The 27,390-nt window shown below is 41.1% G+C and overlaps 1 protein-coding gene across 2 annotated transcripts in view; it reads right to left on the bottom strand.

Moving 5' to 3' along the window:
- fhod1 (formin homology 2 domain containing 1) overlaps nucleotides 1-27,390 on the bottom strand; it is a 343,619-nt gene that overhangs the window by 266,698 nt on the left and 49,531 nt on the right. For both annotated transcript variants that reach the window (XM_078544152.1, XM_078544153.1), the window contains exon 3: nucleotides 25,778-25,842. In XM_078544152.1, coding sequence (XP_078400278.1) covers nucleotides 25,778-25,842 — 65 coding nt within the window. The remainder of the gene's footprint in view (nucleotides 1-25,777; nucleotides 25,843-27,390) is intronic.

The following is a 27,390-nucleotide window of genomic DNA, read 5'->3' as shown; positions in this document are numbered from 1 at the left end:
AGTCAAGCAATAGCCAATCAATTGATTATGAATTCCGAAGAATAGTCATATTGGACTCGAAACGTTAACCCTGTTTCTCTCTCCACAGACGCTGCCAGAACTGCTGAGTTTTTCCAGCACTTTCTGCTTTTATTTCAGGTGATTATAAGCCTGGTTGCTTTCCCATTAGCATTGGAAGATGCTGCGAGGATAAGCCAGGGAGTGTGAGGGTGGGGCAGTTGGAATTCAGAGGTCATCTAACGAGACCTCCAGGAATATGGCCTAACAGATTTGGCAACCAGTTTTCTCCAGTTTCTTTTCTCCAGTTTTAAATAGATTAGATTAAGCTAAGGAAAGGTAAGGGTTCTAGTTTTTATTTAAAGTACATAAATAATTTAACTTTTTTTTTTACTATATTTAACTTAAAGTAAGGGGTTTCTTTTCAACTAGAGGCATGGCAGGGCAGCTCAGTTCCGTGTTACGTACCGCCTACAACATGTAGGAAGTCCCAGATGCTCCTTGCGCTCTGACCGATCACGTGTACTGGAAGTGCTACCAGCTGTAGCTGCTTGAGAGCTGAGTTTCAGAACTTGAGTGGTAGCTGGAGGCACTGAGGTGCATCCACCAGGCTGAGAGTTTCTTGGATAGCACGTTTTTAGACGTGGTCACCCCACAGCTTACGGAAGTGCAGACAGAGGGAATGGGTGACCATCAGTCAGAAGAAAGGTGTCAGGCAGATAGTAAGGAAATCCTCAGGGTGCATCTCGCCTGAGAACCGTTTTTCTGTGTTGGAAAATGGTGAGAGTAACCGTTCCTCTGGGGAGTGCAGCCACACTCATGGCACTGTGAGTGACTCAGCTGCACAGAGGGGTAGGAAAAAGAGGGCAAGAGCAATAGTGGTAGGAGACTCAAGAGTTAGGGTAACAGACAGGCGTTTCTGCGGCCGTAGACGTGACTCCATGTTGCTTCCCTGGTGCCAGGGTCAAGGATGTCACTGAACGGCCACAGGGCATTCTAAAGGGGGAGGGCAAACAGACCGAGATCGTGGTACATATTGGTACAAACGACATAGGTAGAAAGGAGGGATGAGGTCCTGCAAGCAGAATTTAGGGAGCTGGAAACAGATTAAAAAACAGGACTTCAAAGGTAGTAATCTCTGGATTACTTCCGGTGCCACGCGCTAGTGAATACAGAAATAAGAGGTTAGCCCAGATGAACGCGTGGCTGGAGAGATGGTGCAGGAGGGAGGGCTTTAGATTTCTGGGACATTGGGACCGTTTCTGGGGGCAGTGGGACCTGTACAAGGCGGACGGGTTGCACCTGAACCAGAAGGGGACCAACATCCTTGCAGGGAGGTTTGCTAGTGCTGTTGGGGAGGGTTTAAACTAACTTGGCATGGGTGATGGGATTCTGAGGGGAGGTTCAGCAGGGGGAGATGCACAGCCAACATTAGAAGAGAGAGCAAGTGAGCCTGGAAGGCATAGAAATTGTGGCCAGTTAAGGCACAAGGGATAAAAACAAAAAGCTAAAAGCTACTGCGGATGCTGGAAATCCAAAACAAAAACAGAATTACCTGGAAAAACTCAGCAGGTCTGGCAGCATCGGTGGAGAAGAAATCAGTTAACGTTTCGAGTCTTCAGTTCTGCCGAAGGGTCATGCAGTCTCGAAACGTTAACTGATTTCTTCTCCACCGATGCTGCCAGACCTGCTGAGTTTTTCCAGGTAATTCTGTTTTTGTTAAGGCACCAGGGAGTTTGGCAAGGTTGTATGGTATTTATTTTAATGCAAGGGGTCTGACGAATAAGGCAGATGAGTTCAGGGCACAAATTAACACATGGAAGTATGAAGTTGTTGCTCTCACAGAGACATGGTTGAGAGAGGGGGGCAGGATTGGCAGCTCAATATTCCAGGACATAGGGTCTTCAGGCGAGACAGGGAAGGAGGTAAAAGAGGAGGGGGTATCGCAATATTGATCAAGGAATCAATTACAGCAGTAAGGAGGGATGACATCTTAGAAGGCTCCTCAAATGAAGCCATATTGGTAGAACCGAAAAACAAAAAAACGATCAATCACATTGCTGGGAGTGTAGTATAGGCCCCCAAACAGTCAGAGAGAAATAGAAGAGCAAATATGTAGGCAAATTTCAGAGAAGTGTAAAAATAATAGGATAGTAATAGTGGGGGATTTCAACTTTCCCCAACATTAACTGGGTTATTCATAGTGTGATAGGTTTACAGGGAGCGGAATTCTTAAAATGCATCCAGGAGAGCTTTTTTAGCCAGTACGTAGCAGGTCCTACAAGAGAGAGGGCGGTCCTGGACTTAATTTTAGGGAATGAAGCCGGCAAATGGTAGAGCTATCAGTGGGGGAGCATTTTGCAGATAGTGATCATTACTCCATTAGATTCAAGGTTGTTATGGAAAACGACAAAGATGGGCCAGAAATCAGAGTTCTAAATTGGGGGAAGGCCGATTTTAATTAGATCAGATATGATTTGGCCAAAGTGGACTGGGAGCAGCTACTTATAGGTAAATCTGCATCAGAACAGTGGGACTCATTCAAAAAGGAAATAGGGAGAATATAGGGCCAACATATTCCAGTAAAGACAAAGGGTGGGAACAACAAATCCAGGGAACTCTGGATGTCAAAGGCTATATAGGATTGGATAAAGAGAAAAAGGGAGACTATGGCAGAGACCGAGGACTCAAAACAGCAGAAGGAAATTAGGAGAGCAAAAAGGGGGCAGGAAAAAACACTGGCAGGTAAAATAAAGGAAAATCCAAAGTTATTTTACAAGTACATTAAGAGTAAGAGGATAACTAGGGAAAGATTAGGGCCCATTAAGGACCATGGTGATAATTTGTGTGTGGAGCTGGAAGACATCGGTTTTTTTTTCACTTTTTCACAAGTGAGAGGGATGCGTGGGTATGAAAATCAGGCAGAAGGACTGTGATATAATTAAAGAAATTAGCATAGAAAAGGAGGAGGTTCTAAGTGGTCTGGTAGGCTTAAAAGTAGATAAATCTCCAGGCCCAGATGAAATGTATTCCAGGCTGTTGAGTGAGGCAAGGGAGGAGATAGCAGGGGAGCTGGCAATAATTTTCAATACCTCTCTGGCCACAGGAGAGGTGCCAGAGGACTGGAAGACAGCCAGTGTGGTACCGTTATTCAATAAGGGAGGAACTACAGCCAGTCAATCTAACCTCAGTGGTGGGGAAACTATTGGAAGCAATTCGGAGGGACAGAATTAACCTACACTTGGAGAGGCAGAGATTAATCAAGGACAGTCAACATGGTTTTGTTAAGGGGAGGTCATGTCTGAGCAATTTGATTGAATTTTTCGAAGAGGTGGCCAGGAGTGTAGATGAGGGCAATGCATTTGACGTAGTCTACTTGGACTTTAGATAAGGTCCCGCATGGGAGACTGATAACGAAGGTAAGAGCCCATGGGATCCAAGGCAATTTGGCAAATTGGATCCAGAATTGGCTGAGTGGCAGGAAACAGAGGGTCATGGTCGAGAGGTGTTTTTGTGACTGGATGCCTGTGTCCAGTGGGGTTCCACAGGGGTCGGTATTGGGCCCCTTGCTGTTTGTGATATATAAACGGTTTAGACTTGAATGTAGGAGGGTTGATCAGTAAGTTCGCAGATGACATGTAAATTGGTGGGGTCGTAAATAGTGAGGAGGATTACAGGAAGCTATAGACGGGCTGCTCAGATGAGCTGATCAGTGGCAAATGGAATTTAATCCGGATAAGTGTGAGGTGATGCACTTGGGCAGGACAAACAAGGCACGGGAATACACGATGAATGGTAGGACCCTGGAAAGTACCAAGGATCAGAGGGACCTTGGTGTGCAAGTCCACCGGTCCCTTAAGGTAGCGGGACAGGTAGATAAGGTGGTTAAAAAGGCATATGGGATACTTGCCTTTATTAGCCGAGGCATACAATATAAGAACAGGGAGGTTATGCTGGAACTGTATAAAACACTAGTTAGGCCACAGCTAGAGTATTGCATGCAGTTCTGGAATCCGCATTATAGAAAGGATGTGATTGTACTAGAGAGAGTGCAGAGGAGATTTACCAGGATGTTGCTTGGGCTGGAGAGTTTTAGTTATGAGAGAGATTGGATAAACTGGGATTATTTTCCCTGGATCTGAGGAGATTGAGGGGGGACATGATTGAGGTGTATAAAATTATGAGGGGCATAGATAGGGTAGACAGGAAGGGACTTTTCCCCTTGATGGAGGGATCAATAACCAGGGGGCATAGTTTTAATGTAAGGGGCAGGAGGTTTAGAGGGGATGTGAGGAAGAATTTTTTCACCCAGAGGGTGGTGGGAATCTGGAACTCACTGCTTGAAAGGGTGGTAGAGGCAGAAATCCTCACAACATTGAAGAAGTATTTGGATGTGCACTTGCAATGCCATGGCATGCAAGACTATGGGCCTACTGCTGGAAAATGGGATTAGAATAGTTAGGTACTTGATTGACCGGTGCAGGCTCGATGGGCCGAATGGCCTTTTTCTGTGCTGTAGACCTCTATGACTCGAAGACTCAATCATATCCTGGACTGGCCAGGTATTGTGCTGGATTTGAAACCAAATACAAAACAAAAATACACCATTCCAACATGAGAAAATGTATCATTCCATGAGCATGTCTCGTGCCCCAGATTCCAGTTGAGTGTTTAAGTGTGGGTATGTCTGGATTATTTCAAGTAGTGCAGGCAGTTTTGGCACTAAATCCCTCAAATGAGTTTTGCAGCACTGGGATTTCTGTGCTTAAAAAAAGCAGTATTACAAAGATTTTGAAAGTAATAAAAGTTACGCTGTTAGCTGACAGAATTGATGAAGCCTAATTAAAACTCAGATATGATAAGGAAACAGGAACATGTATTTCAAAAGAACACAATAATGGAATGTAACCACAACATGGCAAGCCCAACTCTACTTAGACAAAAAAAGTTCAACACCAAATTTAGATATGACATGTTGATTTTCCATTGAAGTTTCAATGTTTGAAGAGATAAAGCGTGTGCAGGGAGACTCCAGAAATAGCCAAATGGTCTTAAAATAATATTCTTTCATGGTATCTGGCAGTCACTAGCAAGGCCAGCATTTGTTGCGTATCCCTAAATGCCCCTTGAACTGAGTGGCTTACTTGGCCAGAGGGCAGATAAGAGTCAACCACACTGCTGTGGGTCTCGAGACGCATGTAGGCCAGACCAGATAAGGATGGCAGATTTTCTTCCCTGAAAGACATTAGTGAACCAGATGGTGAGACTAGCTTTATATTTCCAGATTTTTTTTAAAAATTGAATGCTCTGGGAATGATGGGATTTGACCATGTCCCCAGAGCATTAGCCTAGGCCTCTGGATTACTAGTGGCACGGTGATATTACCACTGCGCCACCATCTCCCTCAAGATTTCTACATTAAATATTAATTTAAAAGCAACACTACTGGCATGTGCAAATTGATTCTTATGCCATTCATAACTTTTCCATGCATTTGCTTTTGTGAGTTATTTTAAATGTCAATAAACCTGGTCCATAGTTTAGCATGTACAAAGTGGTCTAACGGTGTGATATTTTCCAATGTCTGAATTGGCAGGAGACATATTAGGCACCATATGAATTCACAGTAAGCAATTTATAGTGATTGCTATGGCAACACAATACAGCAGAGGCTAAAGATTCAAGTTTCTGTTCATAGTAGACTGCTTATGGAAATTATTGGTTTTTACAAGACAAAATAGCTGCTTGGAAAAATTTTAACTGCAAGTTACTGCCTAGTTTCAACTCCCTCATCATCAATGTCGGAGTGGTTGCCTATTCAGTGCAGCTGAAATCGGGGTTAAACTTGTGTTTTCCCACTTCATGCTAAGCACTAGTACCTTAAGAACCGCCATTCCTCATTTTCAATTTTCCTTTGCTATCACTTCCACTTTACTAAATGGGATTAAATGCCATTTACATGTAGCTGCATGTAGAAAACAGCATCAAAAGCATATCGAATTTACCGGCCTTTCAAAATTTACCATTGTGAAATTCATCTGTGACTCTACTAAATGTCACTTATCTCTTCTCTCATCAATTTTTGAAGACTCTCAAGCACACATCTTTTTAGTTAACTTCATATCTTTTGGTGAAGATATCTGATGTATGTGAGGGACATCATTTTTGGGGATCAGAATCATTGTCACATGATCATTCACAGTTAACCTCAAACCCAAGTTAGGTAGAGTGAAGCTCATTGTGCTCTACCCCCAACACTGAGCATTAACCCCCAATCTTAGGACAGCATCACTCACTGCCCCCACTTCCAAGTTTTTTCACTTCCCATGCCAGTGACGCTTGTGGTCAATCTGCTCTGGTCTACTCATTTATCCTGAACTTGCATTCAGTAGCAACACGAGGGAGGCAAAATTTGATCTGTCAATGCATCCTGCAGCCAAACCCAGAACTCAGAAATGGAAACCACAGGGTAATGTGGATAAATGGACTGGTCAGACCCAATTAGTGATGTCTTTTTCTTTCTGCCATTTATGATGAACAGAGTGTACAGAGTGCTCAATACCCTCTTTGTCTAGTTTAGCCTGAGCATGCCTTTGTGCGCAGGTGCAAAAACGAATTCAGCCTCCTTATGAATATCAATGCCAAAATGCATTATGATAACATGACCCTTTTCTGTCCAGACATGACTTCATGTCCTGCCAGAGAAAGGCCCAAGGATAGCCAAGCTATTGGTTATAAAAATCACATTTACAGTTAATTTTATCAGAAGTATATTCAAGAAAATAGTGTAATGTATGCATGAAGTATACAATCAGAAAATCACTAGTTTAAAGAAAGAAACTTTCAGTACATATTCTGGGGTTAAAATACACATAACTGAACCACACACTTGAATTAACATGCAATCTGATAAAAGTAAACTTGTACCAACTTCTTTGTGCATGTGAGTTGCCACAAGTCTCAATTTTGATCTTTTCATAAACACCACAAATGTAATTACAATTATACTTAAATGTAGACATTTGCCTGCCTGACCATTTTTTAAAAATTCATTTGAGGGATGTGGGCTTCACTGACTAGGCCAACATCTATTGCCCATTCCTAATTGCCCTTGAGAAGGTGATGGTGAGCTGCCTTCTTGAACCACTGCAGTCCATGTGATATAGGTACACCCACAATCCTGTTAGGGAGAGAGTTCCAGGATTTTGACCCAGTGACAGTGAAAGAACAGTGGTATATTTCCAAGTCAGGATGGTGAATGGCTTGGAGGGGAACTTCCAGGTAGTGGTGTTCCCATGTATCTGCAGCCCTTATCCTTCTAGATGGTAGTGGTCATGGGTTTGGAAGGTGCTGTCTATGGATTCAGTATCTTACAAAATGGAGAGAGTGTCTAGGTCCATCCAGCCCATTCCTTCATGACCTAGAGTTATGGACAGGGATGAGAGAGAACTGAAACCCCATTCCCTTCCTTTATTGTCTATAATCAGTGTGTTTTTTTTAAAAGGAAGATGTGTTTGTTTCTTAACCCCCGAGTGTGTGATCAATTTGAATAACAACCAACAGCAAACTTTCATGGGTTTAAATAGAGGGGATTATTTATTCAAGCATTCCGCTCAAAAGTTTAATGCTACATAACACACACACACGCACACACATGCACACACACACTCTATCGAGATAAAATACAGTTAATTGGAATAGTGCACTTTTACAAGTCATAAACAAATGAACAGGTCATAATTCATGTGTTTAGCTCAGCCTAAGAAAAAGCATGTGTTGCAGGCCCAGTGAGGAAGGTGTTTTCACTCCCGAAGGGTAGTCTAAGTGGATTCAATAGCCGGTGACATATACCAGGATTATTGTAGGATTCCCTCAAAGAGATGGATTTTTAGCAGGTCACAAAGTTAGTTACTTGCAGTCTTCTTATCAGGAGGTCAAGTTTCTGGACTAGTGGACTTAAAAAGTAACAGGCGAGGAGTACGTAAGGTGTTGCAATCCCCAATTTTAAGGAATAGATGTTGCTGCTGTTTCTTGCTGTGTGGTTAGCAGACTGACTGGCTTCTCCCTGGTTCTTGGGTAAATAATATTCGTTATCTGAGGTCAGTTTCGATCAGGTGACAGATGATCAATACTTTTGTCTACCCGGAATAATTTGAAGTCTGAAGTGTCACAATGACAGAAATTGTGACTGAGTGGGATCTACCTATAACTTCACCAGTTAACCAAAAACATATTTACCTGTTTTTTGAAAATCCAAAACAAGGCACTGACCAAGGATGGCTACCACCAGTCCCCTGAAGTCTGATTGCAGGTTGACCGCTTTTCTAGAAAGTTACTATATGGATTGCACTGCTGACATGGTGCTCATGGAATTCCACACCTGGGGGTATCAAGGTCCACTTCAAAAAGGAACTCTTGAAAAGAAGGCATTAAAAATGTAAAGTGCTGGACTTTAATCAACTGTCATTCTGTCAAGACAACACGAACTGCTAACCAGCCAGATATAAAACAGACATTCAAAAACCCCTGTAGAGGATGAAATAACACAATCTCCTGTTGGTTTCTACTGCCTTGAAATGTGCCAAAAGTTTCAGAGATGAAAGATCAAAAATGCTTGTTCAACAACAATGACTGCAAAACATGTTAATCGAATTCCTTCTTGGAATATACAGACAGGAAGTTTAAGAATTGGTTTTGCCAGGCCAGAAACTGAGAGAAAAAGTAATCTGGAAACACTGCTGAAGGGAGTTGTAAGGAATCTCTCTCTCTCTCTCTCTCTGAAGCTAAGATTGACTTCAGCAAGTGCAGTTACCTGAACTTCAATTCAACTCCAGGATTTTATAGGAAACCAGCTAACCTCAATGGCTGCAACATTCAACAATCTACCCCCCAAGGACAAGCAAAGAAATTAACCATATATTCTTTTAAATTTTATTTGGACTCTAACTTTTCTTACTTCTGAGATCTGAGAATGTGTGTGTTAGTGTGTCTTCTATTATTTTTTTCTTGGGTTTAGTAACTAATAAGCTCATTCTTTCTTTGACTCTGGAAAACTTAGTTTCATTGGCTCCTTATTAAAAAGTAAATACATTTAGATTAGAAAAGGGAAAGTTTAAAGTTATGAATATGTCACGTCTTTACTGGGCATGACACCTAGACTCATGAAGGTTAGATCTAATTTGGAAATCACTTATGGATTCAAACCTTCCTATTTATTATTCTGGACTACATGTAGTCAATAGTTTTGCAAGGTCAGTTCTGTGACACATATCAACCAATGAAGTGGTGTCAGATGCTCCCTTAAGCAGTCTGTTCACTTGCCTCTTAAGAGAGTTTACTCCTGCTGCCCTATATTTACAGCAGAGGACCAGAATCGTAACAACGAAAATCCCTTGGGTTTTATGTCAGATCTATCTGTCTTACGGAAATATAGTCCTTCAATCTCGTCAAAAGCAGACTTGAGTTAACATTAGGTGCATTGATGTTCATAAACTGCTTTATTCCATCATTAAGAACATCAAATATGAGGAGGCACATTTTGTGCAATCAGGGTAACTTAAGGTTGCATACTATTCCAAATAAAAGAACAGATGTATGCTAATCTGTTTCAGTCGTTCATCTAATTCAACTTGAAAGCACAATTACTCTGCACCCTGCCCAAACCCCAATTGCAGTGGCTCATTCCCTTTGCAGCTCCTGGTGCCAGTGTTCTGATTGTTAAATCTTCTCGGACAGTCCACAAAAAGTTCACAAAAGATTTCTAGCACCAAAGTACGTACAGTCCTCCTAAGTAAACAGACATGGCTAATGAATTGCCTATTGCTTGGATCTCATTTGTAAGGACCATTCATCACCTGTCTAACATTGTACTCATCATTCATCTGCCCATCAACCCACAACTCAGCAGGGGTCCTTTTTGGGCTGTTAAAACCTTTTAGACAAGCTTTTGCTGAAAACCAAATTTTAACATTGTACATGCCCAGGCCTTTTCCATGAAAAAAAATGGCCAACAAATCCCAAACCATGACAATATTTTACTGGCTTCTGTATTAAGCTTTATCTTCTTCTGCTATCCAGTCCCAGGTGAGCAGAAATTTCCTCCGACTAAATTACTGGGAAGACTGAAATCATTGTATTCGGTCGCTGACACAAACTCTCCAGCCGGGATTTTCCAGTCCCGCCCGTGGCAGGATTCGTCACGGGCGGGACATCCCAGCCACCGACACCATTCCTCTCTCTGGCAACTGCCTGAGGCCAAACCAGACTGTTTGCAACTTCAATGTTATATCTGACCCCAAAGTGAGCTTCCGATCATACTAAGGCGCCAATTTCAAACTCAGTAGCATTGTCCAGCTCTGCCCTGCCTCAGCTTACCTGCTGCTGAAACCCACATCCACGCTTTTGTTACATCTAGACTTGACTACTCCAACACGCTCCTGGCCCTCCTCACATGCTCTAACGGCTATAAACTTCAGGTCATCCAAATTTCTGCTGCCTGTGTCCTAACTCGCACCAAGTCCCATTCACCATCACCCATGTGCTTGCTGACCTAATCAAAAATTGCTGGAAAAACTCAGCAGGTCTGACAGCATCTGTGGAAAGAAAGGTAGAGTTAACGTTTCAAGTGCGTAGGACTCTTCTTCAAAACTGACCTCTACTGGCTCTGAGATATCAGTGCTCCTCCAATTCTGACTTTGAGCATCCCCAATGTTAATTGCTCCACCATTGGCACCCGGGCTTTCAGCTGCCACAACCATAAGTTCTGACATTCCCTTCCTAAACCTCTCAACCTCTCACTTCTCTTTCCTCCTTTAACTCACTCCTTAAAACCGACATCTTTGAACAAACTTTTGGTTATCAGCCCTAATATTTCCTTCAATATCAAATTGTATTTGATACACTCCTGAAGTGCCTTTGGACATTTTACTATGCTAAAAATCCTAAATAAACATAGCTTGTTGCTGTTCTTGTGCTATGTGATACAAGTAATTCTTAGGTAATCGCTCAAAACTTGGCGATGTAAGAAATACACCATGCGATAAGTGATACTAAAAAATCAAATCCACCAGAGAGAAGACCGTTGTCAAAAATGAAACCTCTTGGAAATAAGGGAATTAGGGAAGGATTTTTTTAAATATTAGAGTTGCAGAAAGTTAACACAAAATCAAAGTAATACAACTAAAGAATGAATAGGTTAAAATTTGGAAGATTATATGAAATTTGAGACAATCTGTGAGCATAAAATAGAAATAAAATAGAAGCAAGGCAAACTATAACAGAAACAGACATTTTGTCACTGAAGCCATTTTCACAATGATATGATTGTACCGTTTTAAGAAATGTTCCAAAAAGCCCATATTTGCCACTACTCGTGAAATGTTAGCGTCCAAAATTTTTTTTATTTCATTTTGCTAAATGTTACATTTCCTAAAGATTCACTTGTCCAGGTTTGTTGATACTGAGCCTGTGGAGAAACCTTCAGTGAAGACAATTAGGTATCCCTATAGCATGACCAGATTTTTCTTGAGCGCCACATTCCTATCACTGCAACATGGATTCACATATTAAAAAAATTACCAGTAATGGGAGAAGATCTGGGCACGGACTTAGCATTGATCTTACTGGGATTTTGCTGGTTTTTCAGGGGAAATATGGGGATTAAAATACACTTTGTAAGGACAAAACTTAATAGATGATCATGCAAAAGGGTATTGTATACTCTCTTGACCAGCAGCATAACTGAATTGGCCAAATCAACACCATAGTTAAAAGCGCAAGGCAAAGACTGGGTACTCTGCAATGAATGGCTTATCTTCTGACACCACGATGATTCTCCACCAAATGCAAAACTTAAGTCAGGAAAGTGATCCCTTATCTGGATGAATGCACTCAAATAATTCAATGCTATCCACCCTTTCACTGGGATCCCTGCCACTGGACTCAATATTTAACTCATCCACCACCGTGTGCATTCTGCTTGCAGTATGTACGGTAGTAACCTATCAAGCTTTCTCTGTGTCATCCAGCACAGTGGACAAAAACAGCACAATTATGGGAATACTATCATCTCTAAGTTCTACAAGTCACACACTGTCCTGATTGGGATACATATTGCCATTTCTTCAATATCATTAGGTCATTGGCCTGTAATTTCTTACCCAGCATCAGCACAAGGCCTGCAGTGGTCCAAGAAGGCAAGCCATCACCATCATAGAGGAAATAGGGACAAGTAATAAAGATGGCTTTGCTAGCATTCCAAGAGCAAATATAAAAAAAACCTAAACACATGACCTTCTGAATTTCTTTTTGTGGTCTAAGAACCATGAATACAGGTATTTCCATTCCCACCCAGTCATTCCTGGCAGTGGATTACGACATCGTACAGGAATCCCCATTGAGATAGGTGTATTGGTAATAACATTACACGCTTACACAGCTAAAATACTAAAATTCAAACAAAATTGTCTTTAGAAGAGCTTGTATTTTAATACAAGTTTCTTCATTTACACATAGCAGTCCTGGGATTTCTGTGAAACTAGGTTCAACTAAATGCCAGTGTCCTATAAATACGAAGCTGTAGAGAGGTCCATAAAGTTACTCAGGCAGTTTCCTTTCAAATACTAAGTGCATTGCTTTTCAATGCACTCAACTCATTTTCAGAGGTGGGCACTACTGAATGGCAATGACCACCTATGAGGAGAAAGCACATGTGTCAAAGTCCCAAACATGTCTCCATGCTCTGCTGACATTGCACTAAGTAAACTTTAGAACATTTGCTTTGAATAGCTTGAGAAGTCAAACCAAGGTTGAATTATCCCTCTGTGATGCAACTGTAATTTGATTACCATCAGGTTCTGTTCCTGTATACAAACTACTTAGTTAAGAAACTAAACTGAATGCACGTTCGCAGATACACGTAGCAAAGCAATTTAGTAGCATCACAGGAAATTATCTATTTGATTTAATCTCTTTCATAAGTCTATTCTTGCACAAAATGATTAACTTTCATAATTTTTAAATCAATAGGTCGAGCAAATGTTTTACCCCAGAGAATAACATGGCGAGATTATCTAAACCAATGGAGTACAGAATTAGTTTTTATTCCTCAGTACAGGGCATGCTATGGTTGCAGTGGGGAAATGAAAACAAATGTAATGGGTGCAGAAAAAGGTATTCGCTAGCCAGCAGAACACTGTCCTGTTCTATCCGTGCTCTGTAAAAATATTCAGTAACACAACAGACAATGTAACTGTCAAACTTTCTGCATTCTTTAATGAAACTTTTGGCTAATTACACGATCACATCAAAACAAGAGGGGTGGTAGCTCCTAATGTTATACCTCTCTCCTTTTATCTCATTTGGCATCTGCACTAAAGTTTACACAATTTCTATAATTATCATGCCATCAGTAAAAGTAAATGCAGAACCACAGAGTGCTCCGTGCCTGCTCTCAATCAGGGAAATTTACAGCACAGGAGGTGGTCATTTAGCCCATCATGTCCAGGCCAGCTGAAAAGGTACTGCCCAGCCTATAAATCCTATTTTCCAGCTCTCGGTCCATTGCCTTGCAGGTTATGGTATGCTTAGTGCATAACCAAATACTTTTTATATGTAGCAATGAATTCTATCTCTACGACCTGTCAGGTAGTGAGTCCCAGATCACAGCCTCTGGGTGGAAAAATATTCTCTTCAACTCCCCTCTAATCCTTCCTCCAATTACTTTAAATCTATGTCCTTAGATTTTTGACCTCTGTTAAGGTAAATAGGTCTCCCTTCCACTCTATACTTATAACCACGCTATAATTATATACACCTCAATTAAATCTCTCCTCGCCCCGCTCTATTTTAAAGAAAGCAACCCTCGCCTTTCCAATCTTTCCTTATAGCTAAAACTCTCCATTCCTGGCAACATCTTCATAAACCTCCTCTGTACCCTCTCTAGTACAATCACATCCTTCCTGCAATGTGGTGACCAAAGCTGTACACATTTCTCAAGCTGTGGCCTTAACTGTTGCTTTAGACAGTCCTAGCATCACCTCCTATCTCTTGCATTCTATACCTCGGCTAATAAAGGAAAGTATCCCATACGCCTTCTTAACCATCTTATCTACTTGTCCTGCTACCTTTAGATATCTGTGGACATGCACTTCACTGTCCCTCTTCTCAATATCTTACCATTTGTGTATTCCCTTGCCTTATTTGCCCTCCCCAATTGCATTGCTTCGCACTTCTCTCCAGATTGAATTCTATTTACTACTTTTTGCCTACCTGATCAGTCCCTTGTTAACTTCCTACAATGTACAGCTTTCTTCCGCACTATCAACCAATTTCTGCAGCATTTGCAAACTTCTTGCCACATTACAGGAGGGATCTGTAATCTTCTTACTGATGACCCTACACTTAAGGCTACATCATGGATATATACCACAAAAATGATGGACCTATTACTGAGCCCTGCAGAACCCCACTGGAAACAGCCTTCCAGTTCATAAAACACCAAATGACCATTACACTTTGCTTCCTGCCACTAAGCCAATTTTGGATACAACTTGCCACTTTTCCTTGGACTCCATGGGCTTTTAGATTCCCGAACAGTTTGCCAATGTGGGGCCTTGTAAAGGCCTTGCTAAAATCCATGTAGACTATATCAAACACGTTACCTTTATTGGCCCTCTTTATTACATCCTTGAAAAAGTAACCAAGTGAGTCAGACATGACCTTCCCTTAACAAATCTGTCCTTGATTAATCCATGTCTAAAGGATTATTAATACCGTTCCTCAGAATTCTTCTTCAATAATTTGCTCGCCACTGAGGTCAGGCTGACTAGCCTGTAATTACTCAGGCTATCCCTTCCTTCCATTTTAAACAACAGTACAATGTTAGCAGTCCTCCAGTCCTCTGGCACCATACTTGTGCCCAGAGAGGATTGGAAAATCATAAACATTAAAGTCACTGTCGCTCTGTGGCATGAGTCACAGTGTTTTGTTCCCAGATGTCTCACTGAATACAATGCACTTAATGAAATACTCTGGGGATTGCTCTGTGGCTTTGAGAAAATTGAGAAGCTTTTTTTAAACTATTTGTAGAAACTTTGGAATGTCTGCTGTGGGCTTATTTACAATCCCCAGCAAATCAACTCTTGACCTTAATACTCTGACAGCTACTTGGAAATACCCAGGATAGCTCTCCAGTTACGTAACTGGGTGCGGTACTTGCGTATGCAGAACAGGAAGGTACTCAGCTTTGATTCCTGGTCACTGCTGAGTCATCTTATCTCAGCTAGGATAACAGTAAGGACGTGCCAATTAGCATTTGCTCTCCTGAACCAGGGACGGTTTAAAAAAAACAATAAAGGCAAACCAATTAGGGTTCCTTTGGGCTGCTTTGTCCTGGATGGTGTCAAGCTTCTTCAGTGTTGCTGAAGCTGCACTCATCCAGGCAAGTGGAGAATATTCCATTATACGCTTGACTTGTGCCTTGCAGATAGTGGGCAGTTTCTGGGGGAGTCAGGGGGTGGGTTACTCACCACAGAATTCCCAGCTACAACAACTTCCAGCTGCTCTTGTAGCCACCGTATTTATATGGCTGGTCCAGTTCAATGGTAACCCCAGGATGTTGATAGTGGGGGATTCAGTAATGCTAATGCCATTGAATGTCAAGGGGAGGTGGTTGGATTCTCTCTTGTTGGAGATGGCCATTGCCTGACACTTATATGACACAAATGTTACTTGCCGCTTATCAGTCCAGGTTTTGCTGCATTTGGACATGGACTGCTTCAGTATCTGGGGAGTCGCAAATGGTGCTGAACATTGTGCAATCATCAGTGAACATCCCCAATTCTAACCTTATGATGGAACAAAGGTCATTGATGAAGCAGCTGAAGATGGTGGACCTAAGGTACTACTCTGAGGAACTCCTGCAGTGATATCCTAGAATTGAGATGATTGACCTCCAACAACCACAACCATCTTCCTTTGTGCTAGGTATGACTCCAACCAGCAGAGAGTTTTCCCCTGATTCCCATTGACTCCAGTTTTGATATGGCTCCTTGATGCCACACTCAGTCAAATGCTTCCTTGATGTCAAGAGCAGTCACTCTCACCTCACTTCTTGTGTTCAGAGTTGCAATGTTGCTTCATGCAAACAGTCAGCCCACATTCACGGGCAAGCTGTGGGGGCCTGTCAGCCTTATATTTCAACAGGAGTTAGCGACAGCGAGGAAAGAAAGAGTGGAGAGAAAGGGTTCAAGGAAATGGTAGTTAAGAACTGAAATGATGAAATCATGACCAGTTGATAACAGACGGATACTTCATTCAAAATGTGGTATTTAACTTGCTGTTAAATATTTCTCTGTCCATTTGTTGAGTCTTTTGCTTCAATGCAGAAAGATTATTGTGCAACGTAGGAAATTATAATGTGCATCAGCATCTGTGCCTCATTAAGCATTAAGAATAACTTCCTTGGATGAAAAATTCAAAACTAATAATGGTGCCTCACATATAGAAAAATAAAAGAGTGTGTATAATTTGTTACTCACTCTGGCAATAGCAGTTTTCCTACAACAACTTCCAATTTATGTATACATTTAGTGAGAGCACTCGTTCTCTAATCTCAATCCACTCATTAATACTAATTTTATATTACATACTATTCACCAAAGTATGGGATATAAACACAATATTCAACTACAAAATTTAAAGGATATTGATTCAATTTCACAGTGCAATGTATCTTCCTTAAAATAAATCAGCATACCAAGCTACCCTTCCTCGTTTCTTCAAGCCAACAGAGAATTCTACGAATGTCAATCATGAGAGGAAACTAAGCTTGTGTTTCTCAGTCTCTTGTTTGAGCAATGGCATCACAAACCCACAGCCTACCCATTAAAACAAAGTTTACAATTTGCAAATAACAAAGCCTATCAAATAAACATACCAGAAATTTTCAGAAACATTAGAAAAGTATCCCTGAAATGAAGCAGCTCTCATATTTCTGTCATCCTCCCAATAGATTCAGTTGTATAGCCACTCAAAGCCAGAGCTGGCATTTCATTACAAAGCCCTGGATGCACTGGGGAATGAGAAGCATTGCTACAGAGACACTGGCATAATGCACTGCATTTATATTAAACTGCCAACAGAGTTTTCACTGGCTGAGCACCTGATATGTTGGCTGCTTTCTCATGAGTGATAGTTTGGGATTCAAGTGACAAAGTCTGAGAGACAATGACTAAAAACATTATCTTCATTAATTTCTCGTGACATCTAAAGATTGAGCATTTATTATTTGGACGCATCAGTAAAAAGGAAGTTGGCAATTTTGCATGCAGCCTCCAAGCGAGTGAAAAGTTTATTTCCACTGTAAACTACTAGTGCCTCATTATGTATCAGAAACAGTCTCAAGGCCACAAAGGGAAAAAAAGCTTTTTAAAAAAAATACAACATAAAACAAACAGGAAGTATTGACTAAGTTAAAGAGCGCCAGACCAGTGGTGTTGGTGGGAGAAGGGTCTGTCATGTTCTTACTGATTTGGTGCCAAGTTCCACAAAGATACTGCTCCTCCTGGCAATTTTCAATCATTCACTAAACCAGATAGCATATTGTACTTATTACTGACTGTGTTCTTTCCTTTTCACCTCCACAACTAGAGTCTACAGATAATTCCAAGTATTTTTAATGTAAAAAAATTATTCAATCATTTAAATTAAGCAATGTAAATAATAAAGTTAAGTGGGAATGTAATGCTAAAAACAGAATTACCAGATAAGGTCTCCCTTTAAGGTGAAGATGAGAATTTTTTTCTCTGAGGGTCTGTGGAATAGTCATTGGATGCTGGGTCATTGAATCTATTCAAATTTGAGTTAGATAGATTTTTGATAGACAAGGGAGTCAAGGGTTATGAGGGACAGACAGGATAGTGAAGTTGAGACCACAATCGGATTAGTCATGCTCTTATCGAATGGCAGAGCAGGCTGGAAGGGTCAAATGGCCTCCACCTGTTCCTAATTCCCATATTCCTATCAAAATTAAGCAGCTTGAACTTGGAGAAATGGCCTTACGCTGCACTTGCTTGGTACCGCCTCTACTTGATATGCACCCTTGAGATGAATTAGAAGCTCTGGCAGAAACATTCAAAAAGAGTACCCTTGAGCCTTTTTAATAAAAATATGTATGCACTAATTTGGCTTTATCTGCTATAAGCTAAAATTTCACAGTCTTACAACACAAAAGGACACTATTTGACTCAACAAGCCTCTGCCAGCTCTTTGAAACAGCTAACCAATCAATAACAACTTGTATTTCCGTAGCACCTCTAACATAACAAAACAGGACAAAGCGCTTTATAGAGACATTAACAAACAAATTTGACATGGAGCCTCATGAGATAAAGGGCAGAGGTAGGTAACGTAGATGTCAGCGCACAAGTCCACCTTTGAAGTGTCGAAAACTTCCTCCAAAAACGGGAGGTCAACTTATACGCTGAACATGGAAGTGAACATGGGTGGTCACCATTTTGAAATGTTATCAGCATCCAATGCAAAGCATATACATGTCTTAAACTCTTGCATATCTTTACAAAACAGCCTGCTTGATCCCTTGTACCCAGTTATAAAGCACTGGTATGAAAGAGAAGCACTTAGGGTTAAAAATTGAGGCTGACTACTAATGCAAGTATAGCACATCGTGGCTGAAAATGGGAGGTTGAATTATAGCTGTGCATATACAAAACATGATTTTTGGGACAAAAAAAAAAATGGTGTCGTCTTTTATACCAGGTTGAATTATGCGCCACGATTTGTGCTATTAAAGAATGTCTTAAGGGAGAAAAGAGAGATAGAGAGGTGCAGGGAGGTTTTCCCCCATGACCCTGCAATTTTCTTCCCTTGAAATAATTATCCAATTTCCTTTTTAAAATGACCATTGATTTTGTTCCCAACAGCCTTTCAGGCAGTGCATGTCAGATCATTAAAAGTGGCTTAATATATATATGAAAAAAAATTCTCATCTCACCTCAGGCTTGTTAGCCAATTTCCTTAAATCTATGTTCTCTGGTTACCAACCCTCCTGCCAATTGTAAGTTTTCCCTTATTTACTCTATCAAATCCTTCACAATTTTGAATGCCCCTTATATCTTTCCTTAATCTACTGGACTCAAAGGAGAATAATCCCAATTGAGCTGATGTGCCAGTATAATTTGAAAACCAAAACGGTAATTTGCAGAAAAACTTATTCACATGACTCCATTTGATGGAGAGTCGCACTGACATGTTAATCTCCCTGATATCTTTCTTAGATACTGACTAACCCAATGTGAATCACTAGCATTTTATTTCAGAATTCACTACTTTAAAAAAAAAACCACTGAACTGATTTAATATTAATCACCCAAAGATGTTTTATTTAATATCCCAAAAATTACACTCTGGAAAAAAGCTATAGAATTCTAATTAGCAGTATTCACCCAGGTATTAATTCAAACCGAGCTGGGCAGCCGGAGGCTACTTGCAAAGCGCAATATTTTTACTTGTAAGTTTTCCATTGATGTAAGTGCTGAATGATGCATCTCTGCCTTTCCAATTGCTATTTAGAAAAGAACTATTTGAGAAACTTACAGCTCAGAGAATAATAATTTAATATGTTTTAAGAAAATAGCAAAACTACTAACAAGAATGTCTCTCACTTAATTATCTCTTTGGGAGGCTGCAGGGCATCTGCTGAATGTGAAAGTAGGAAAATAAATTCTGACTTCAGATAACCCTGTGCATCGCTGGGCTGCTGTGTCAATTCGACCTGCTCAACTCCAACAAGCTTTTGGTTTCACTCTTTGAGAGAGTTTCTTGTGTGGTCTAGTGACATGGTATCAGTTTGTGCTAAACAAGCACTATACACCCAAGTAGAATGGATCTCATCTTTTTCTCTCTCCACAGACGCTGCTTGGTGTCTGCCAAGTGTTTCCACCGTTTTGCTATTATTGATTTGCAGCATTTTGACTTTGGGGCCTTTAGTGGACTCTTCAACATAAGAATTTAAGCCTCCTTCATTAATATTGTCTGTAACATGCATTGTTATGATACTGGACCAGAACACCTCCTCCACCCCCCCACCACCACCCCACCGCCCAAGTTTTTGCTATGATCTAGTTAGGGAGCAGTAACTTGTTGTTTAAAGTAGACAAAGTTTGAGATCCAAGGGACCTTTATTCTCTTAAAGCCAGAAGATTCCACAGTTCTTGAACAAACAAAATATTCTTTACTATACAAGGTCAGAAAGGTAAAACAATTTAAAATATCTATCTTATATCCTAACGTTCAGGATTATTGTGGGGTAAATGTGAATTAACAGGCAAACTGTGGTCGAACACACTACACTGAACAATAAATGGCAGATGCGACCAAAACAGATCCCATGGATTTCTCAGCAATCCACCCAGATATCAGTAAACACCGAGTCAACCAATCTCATTGAAACCTTATCTCCTTTATGAGGGGTTTCAAATCTTCACTGTTCCCTTTCAAAGATCTAGCCTCAGAATTCCCTCCGAAGGTTGCTCTGACTCAGATTGCCTCAACGACTGCTCACCTTGCAGAGTTTCAATCTCATCTCCCAAGACTCCGTTCCCCTGGATTCCCGACTTTGCGCTCCAGCACCGACTCATGAGCACAACTCCAGCTCTTCAGCTGGGCCAAGCAGAACACCACTGCTCCAAAGGGTTACTGTTGCCCCAACGGACCAAGCAAAGAGTCACCAACTTTCCACTACCTTTTCAACTCTCCAGGGCTTCTCCTGAGCCCTCACTACTTGGAGCCTGTCAACCGCAGCACTTGTACTGTTTGGAGCCTCTTACTTTGTTTCTCTCCCTAGTGGTTCCTATCAGTGGTCTCCTCCCAGTGGCTCCTTCTCCAGTTCTCTCTCTCTCTCTCTCTCTCTCTGGAGCTCTCCCTGCCCTGGAACTTCTCTCTTATGTTGCCCCACTCTTGGGTCCCATGAGCGGGGTTTTTACGGTTTATCCCCACGCAGGTATCCTGGGCATTTCACCCTGGCCCAAAGAACTCTAAAACACTGGACTGTGCGTGCGCCGCCTGCTCCCGATCTGTACATGTGTGGAAACTCCCAGGGCATGCTGGCACTTGCAGTTCCCGGCCTCTGCTCAGGAATCAGGTAAATTGGGATCCCTAACAGCTTGGGGACACTGTCCACTAAGGATAGTCAAGTTGCCCATCATAAATAATGCCAAGGTAGCAGGCCCCTCTGAAATGTAGGCTTAGTGAACCACACAAAAAAGGTCAAAGTAATAGATAGACAGGCTATGGAAATTAAGTTTTGTTTGTTTTCTCAATCAATGATGGAGTTGCAAATAAAGCACATTAAAACAGGCCTGATAAGATATCCAAAACAAAAACAGAATTACCATTCTGATTATGTTGCCAAGTCCACTCCATAACCTGGTGTCCATTTGACTCAAGCAAACTGGCACCATAAATGTGGCCAAATGAGGTATCAAGTACTCGGGAGGTAGGTTTCATGCTATAAATGTCCAGAGCATGTGTCAATTGCATAAATAGTCCAGAAATCCAACACCTTTGGATAAATTACCCCCAGCCCAATAAAGGACACAGAGCAATGCTATTTAATTTTGACTTTGAGAGCTGCAACAGGCCAAAGTACTTTCATTCTGGATGCAAGCATGAAGAGTTGACTGTTATATTGAAGAGTAATATTAGACTGTCAAACAATGTGTGGAAAGGTACCTCAAGATGAGTTTCATTCACAAATTATTTAATGCTTCTTATAATAATAGGATATGCTCAAGTGAAACTCAATAACAGCAGCAACCATCAGCCACCCCTCACTCCCCTCCCCCCACTCCACCCAAAGCCAAGACAACATTATAGTTAATCTGTATATCACTGTCCCCAGTAATCTTCTACTTTCCCTTCTCTCCCAGGCTGGAGGTCAAGCCAGTGACTTGCCCCAAGTTCTTCCGTTGACACCACTCCAACTGCTCATGTCCAGCAATGAACACTTTGTTTTTGTACTATTAACATACTGATCCAGAAAGCACATTACAGAAACCCACTACCCTTTTTCCCCACCTACATTATTCTTAGTCTCATCTACCTCTTGGATTTAATTTATGTAAAAAAAGAGGTGGAATTTTATAATGAAATTTGGAGTCAGCTTTATATTTCCCCTACTAAAACAAAACCATATCTTAGAAAAGCACTGCAATTTAGAGATTTTATTTACATGTACTTTACTCTCAATTTTAAACTAAAATATAAATCAATATGTGCTTTTATACTTCAACAGGTTCCTTCAGACAATTCTTCAATGACTTATAGGATGAAACAAAGCCACCAGAGAAGACAGTTTGCCAATTATGTTGCTTACCAAATACAAACAATGTACTTGCATGTGATACACTCCACGTGGGGAACCATAAACCAAAAATAACCAAAATTACCGAATGAGCTCCAAATGAAGAAATTACCAATAAGATTCCACTTTTTATAGCTTTTCCTTTAACATGAATCAAAACATGGCAAATTAAACATGAGTTAACAGGCAAATGATACTTCAAATAAAAAACGTAAAATACACTTTAAGTAATTGATTCCCCAAACTTGCATCTTAAGCAACCACATGCAGCCCCATCATTCCCTGCATAAATATGGCACTACGTAGCTACACAGTTTCACAATATGCTGTTCATTATTCATGCAGGGCAGGCCAGGAGTCCTATCCAGCAACAGCTATCACCTTCAAGATTCACGGGTATGATTATCATCAACAAGACACACTTCTACAAACACTCTCTTTCTCAGGTCACAACAGTCCTGATGGTATAGCTTTCTAGAGCATCTTTTCAACTGACCAACCAAAAATACCATTGTTCATGGTTTGGCCACTTCTGAGAAAAAATTTTAGCATCTCCAAGCTATTCACACAGCTTTTCAGGTTTTAGAATTTTTTAGCCAGCTCACACGTTGCTTCTAAGAGCTCCTGTCTCCTTTTCCACTAAACAGAAAAACTAATCTCTTCCTGATTCTGCTCTCAAATATTCAGTGTTCCTCTTTCTGTCTCTTTCCACTTTCTCTTTGTGTCATCATCCAGCTCCTCTGCTTGTAGCTCTCCTTTGTGTCTACAAACTGCCTTTGTGTCTGGCCACATGGCATCTAGACTCGTTCCTGTTGGTACTGCTTCCAGGTCAAGGGTCACCAAGTCACACGGACCAGTATTTTCTTATTATCCAAGAAATGTACAATTGATCCCTTTACAATTGATGCAACCTTTTAAAAGTCATTTTCAAACATTCTTCAGAACAGTTACAGATTCCACAGACATATCAAAGAATTGCAAATTTTCCTTACTGCACTGCTTCCAGGTCAAATACTTAAATGCAGAATTGTTTCTGCTTTTTTTATATATAGGCTACTTGGTTTGTCATGCTATCCAAAAAGCAAGAAAAACAATTCTTAGAAATTTACTAAACTCATTATTGACAAGGCAACAGTGGGAACTCTATATTCAACCTCAATATACCTGGTTTAGGGAAGAAGGGAAAAAGAAAGTCAGCTGGGGTTTCCAGCCCCAATTGCCATGGAGCAATCTTGCTGGAAAGTGCATAAAGGATGGCTGTTGGATGACAATGCAATCAAGTTTGGCTCCAATACCATCCATGGGTAACTCCTTAACTCCTATGGTAAGACTGACAATTTGGGCTCATGCTTGAAAAATGACAACTGGGTTGTTAGCCATGGCTCAGATCGCAAAAGCTGCAGCTGTTATGTCCAAGCTAAATAAGAGTGTGAAACAACAGCCAACTAACTGAGAATGCTAACTGTGAGTTTATCAAGCCTGTGTCCTCAGCGCACTCCTCTATAGCAGTGAGACCTGGACAACTTATGCTTGGCAGAAGAAAAGGCTGAACAGTTTCCACCTTCACTGTCTCAGACAGTATCTCTTGGCAGGACAAGGTCACCAACTCCAAGGTCCTGGAGTGTGCTAATTCCATCAGCATATACTCATTGCTAAACCAACGAGGTTTGTGCTAGTCTGGCCACGCACATTTGATGGATGACGACCACATGCCCATAGACCTTCTGTATGGTGAACTGGCCACTGGGTAATGACCTCCCGAGTGTCCATACCTCCGCTACAAGGATACTTGAAAGCAAGATATGAAGATGGCGGACATTGGCATTGACAACAGGGAGACAGTTGCTGATGGCTGTATTCTCTGAAGGCTGACTGATTGCAGGGACACTGAAAGAGGCATGGAGAAACAGGAAGCTCAGCTGGCCAAGAAGAGTGTCCAGAGAAAACAGAGGCCTGCGAATTGTGCACTTTCTCAGCCCATTGTCTTCCTCTGCAGCAAATGTTGCAGGAGCTGCCATGCCAGAGTGGGGCTCCTGAATCATACCAGGCAATGCTTAACACAGAGTTGACCACCACAGCACAAACTATCATTTCATGAGATGGAAGGCTGCCACTGATGGGTAACACTCTCACCTCAACGTCAGAATATTGTGCGTTCAAGTCACACTCCGAGAGGTTTGAGCACAAAATCTAGGGTGGCATTCCAGTGCAATGCTAAGGGAGTGCTGTACTGTTGTGTGTACCAACTTTCAGATGAGATGTTAAACAAAGGCCCTGACTAACCTCTCAGGTAGACATAAAATATCTCCTGGCACTATTTTGAAGAAGAGCAAGGGATTTCTCCTAGTGTCCTGGACAATGTTTATCCCTCAATCAACATTGCTAAAACAGATTAACTGGCCTTTATCTCACTGCTGTTTGTGGGACCTTGCTGTCTGCATATCAGCTGCCACATTTCTTGCATCATAACACTGACTGCAGCTTAAAAGTACTTCATTGGCTATGAAGCACTTTCAGGTGCCCTGAAGTTGTGAAACTCACTACATAATTGCAGGTCTTTCTTTTAAAGTATCGCCAAGTTGCTGTTGAACTGTGCCCCAACAACTGCCAGTGCCTTTAGAATTGGAGTGGAGAAAATTGGAAACTTTCAGGAAAAAAATCTGGGGCGGAGTTTTATGGCCCCATTGCGGCGGGGGTGGGGCTGTAAAATGCAGCAAGCCGTTCAAAAATCCATTAATTTCAGCGGGACTATAAAATCCCACTGATGTAAAATTCCACCCATGCAAATTAAGCTGCGTTCTCTTATTGGCATACCACGTTGACATACATACTGACATACATTCAGTTTCATCCATGGCAACCGATAAATGAAACCAGTAAGCAAGACCCCAGCTGAGTTTTCTGGATACAGACAGCAGAACCAACCAAGACAAAAGTCATTCTGGGAAAATGGAAAAACTCAACCACTCTATATAAACAGCAATGTATTACATGCCAAGATAATACAGCAATGCATAAACTTAGCCCTCAAAAGTAACATTGTCCCTACCTTTGGCACTGCAACAAAATTTCTGAAGCACCATAATGCCAGTCATTATAACATACAACCATATTAGAACCAGCTGCTGAATAAGTCATAGGTACCAAAATAACTCATTTCAATGGTTACTCAGTTGAGGTACATTATACTCATACAAGGGTAAAAATGCCCTTACAGCTACACACTGTCCAACAGTTTCCAAATATTCTTGGAGGGATGGGGAATCTAATTTGGAATATTTTGATTTTTCTTTTAACTTAATTACAAAACAAGAACTACATCACTAAAAGGTTTTACACAGATGGATCGTGTTTCTTTTATCGGCTCCAACACCTGCAGAAGTAGAATATTCCACTCACCTATAATGACATGAACTCTTACAGACAGCTGGGTCCGAAGGATTATGGTAGGTCGTCTCCCTTTGCTGAGTGAAAAAGAAACGCTTCATTAGACAACTAGAACACCAATACTTTCTGGCACTTCTATTTAGTGTACAATACTAGCATAAACTCCTCTGCAGTGAAAACATGCACTAGTTTAGCTGCAAATGCATGTTAATATGACTGGAAGCTATTTAGAGACAAGAAATTGTCACAAATACTTTGGTGTGTACAGCCTTTCAAACCAAAGATCTGAAGGTTCTACAAAACATCAGAGACTTGTTACTCCATGTGTACATCACACTGCCAATGGGTTTCACAGGAAAATAACAGTCCCTCTTGCCATTAAGGCACCCAGAAGCTAGCTCCTGTTAAAATTATGTCAGCAAAGAAAGGCCACGAAATGTCACGTTTTAAGATTTTCTCATCATGTTTTCTTCACAAGGCATTTTGGAATTAAACTGTTTTATACATGGTGTTTTGAAACAATGGAATCGCACAGCCTTAAAATGACCGCAGGCTGCAGGGGTTCGAAGATGAAGAACTGGAAGGAAAGCGAGTTCTGCCTCATCTCAGATACTCCCAACAAACATGCTCAACTCAGGGGTTTGCTATATCCCTTCCTGTTGAATTTTGCATTTAATTTTGATTGGGTGGGGAAGCGCAGTAGCAGTCTTGATTAGCAGCTTCTCTGGACAACCCCCAACTTCCAATACAACAGGAAACAAAAGACCCAAATATTGACAGCTGGGCTAGCAAAAGTTGGAAAACTAGTCAGGTTTTATAAAGAGCTTTAAGGGCAAGTTTTGACCTGGCTCAGGAGTACAAAGCAGGAGAGTGTTTAAGAGAGTACCAACTAATGTGGGGAAGTAAAACATATTCATTATTCTGGATTATCATGGGAAGGCAAATTATTCTGATTGAGTTAAGTGGAGTCTGATTGTAACTGTTGGTTTTTATGTTTTTGCTATGATAGAAAACAGCTTAATAATTTGTATCTGGCCTCACCTTACCAACCGTTTTCTTAGTCCACTTTCAAAGTGTTTGGAGACATACATGCAAGACATGACTATCTGGGTCAGATCACAAATAGAGGTGGGTGAAGAGGTCTATTGTTACATCCTCCACTCATGATCGTATCATTCGATATTAGGCAACACAGGCAACCCTTAAATTCAAGATGCTCAGACCACTTATCACTAGCACCTGAGGAAGGATCTAAAGAAATACACTAAACTTGTCCCAATACCCTTAAAGATCATGCTTAGAGTGGTCGCATTAACACATAAATCTTCTTAAATGCAATATAGTCCTCTCATATCTGAAGACTTTTGTTATCTTTAAAAACCAGTGCCAGAAGATCTTGATTAAAAATTCTACATGTTTCTCGGTGTGGGGAATAGAGGTGGAGAAGGGGAATAAAGAATCAACTTCATTTTATTTCTGGTGACTCCTCAGTCCCCACCCTAACACAGATAAGATTCCTCTTAATTATGAGAGAAGGAAATCTGAACCCACAGGAGATCCAGCATGCAGATAGCAGAGTAAATTTTCTGGTCGGGCACAATGGGCATATCACACCCAGAATTCTG

The sequence above is a fragment of the Cetorhinus maximus genome, chromosome 6 (genome assembly GCF_964194155.1).
Source record: "Cetorhinus maximus chromosome 6, sCetMax3.hap1.1, whole genome shotgun sequence".
In the NCBI taxonomy this organism is placed as follows: domain Eukaryota; kingdom Metazoa; phylum Chordata; class Chondrichthyes; order Lamniformes; family Cetorhinidae; genus Cetorhinus; species Cetorhinus maximus.
This window is presented reverse-complemented; position numbering and strand designations above follow the sequence as displayed.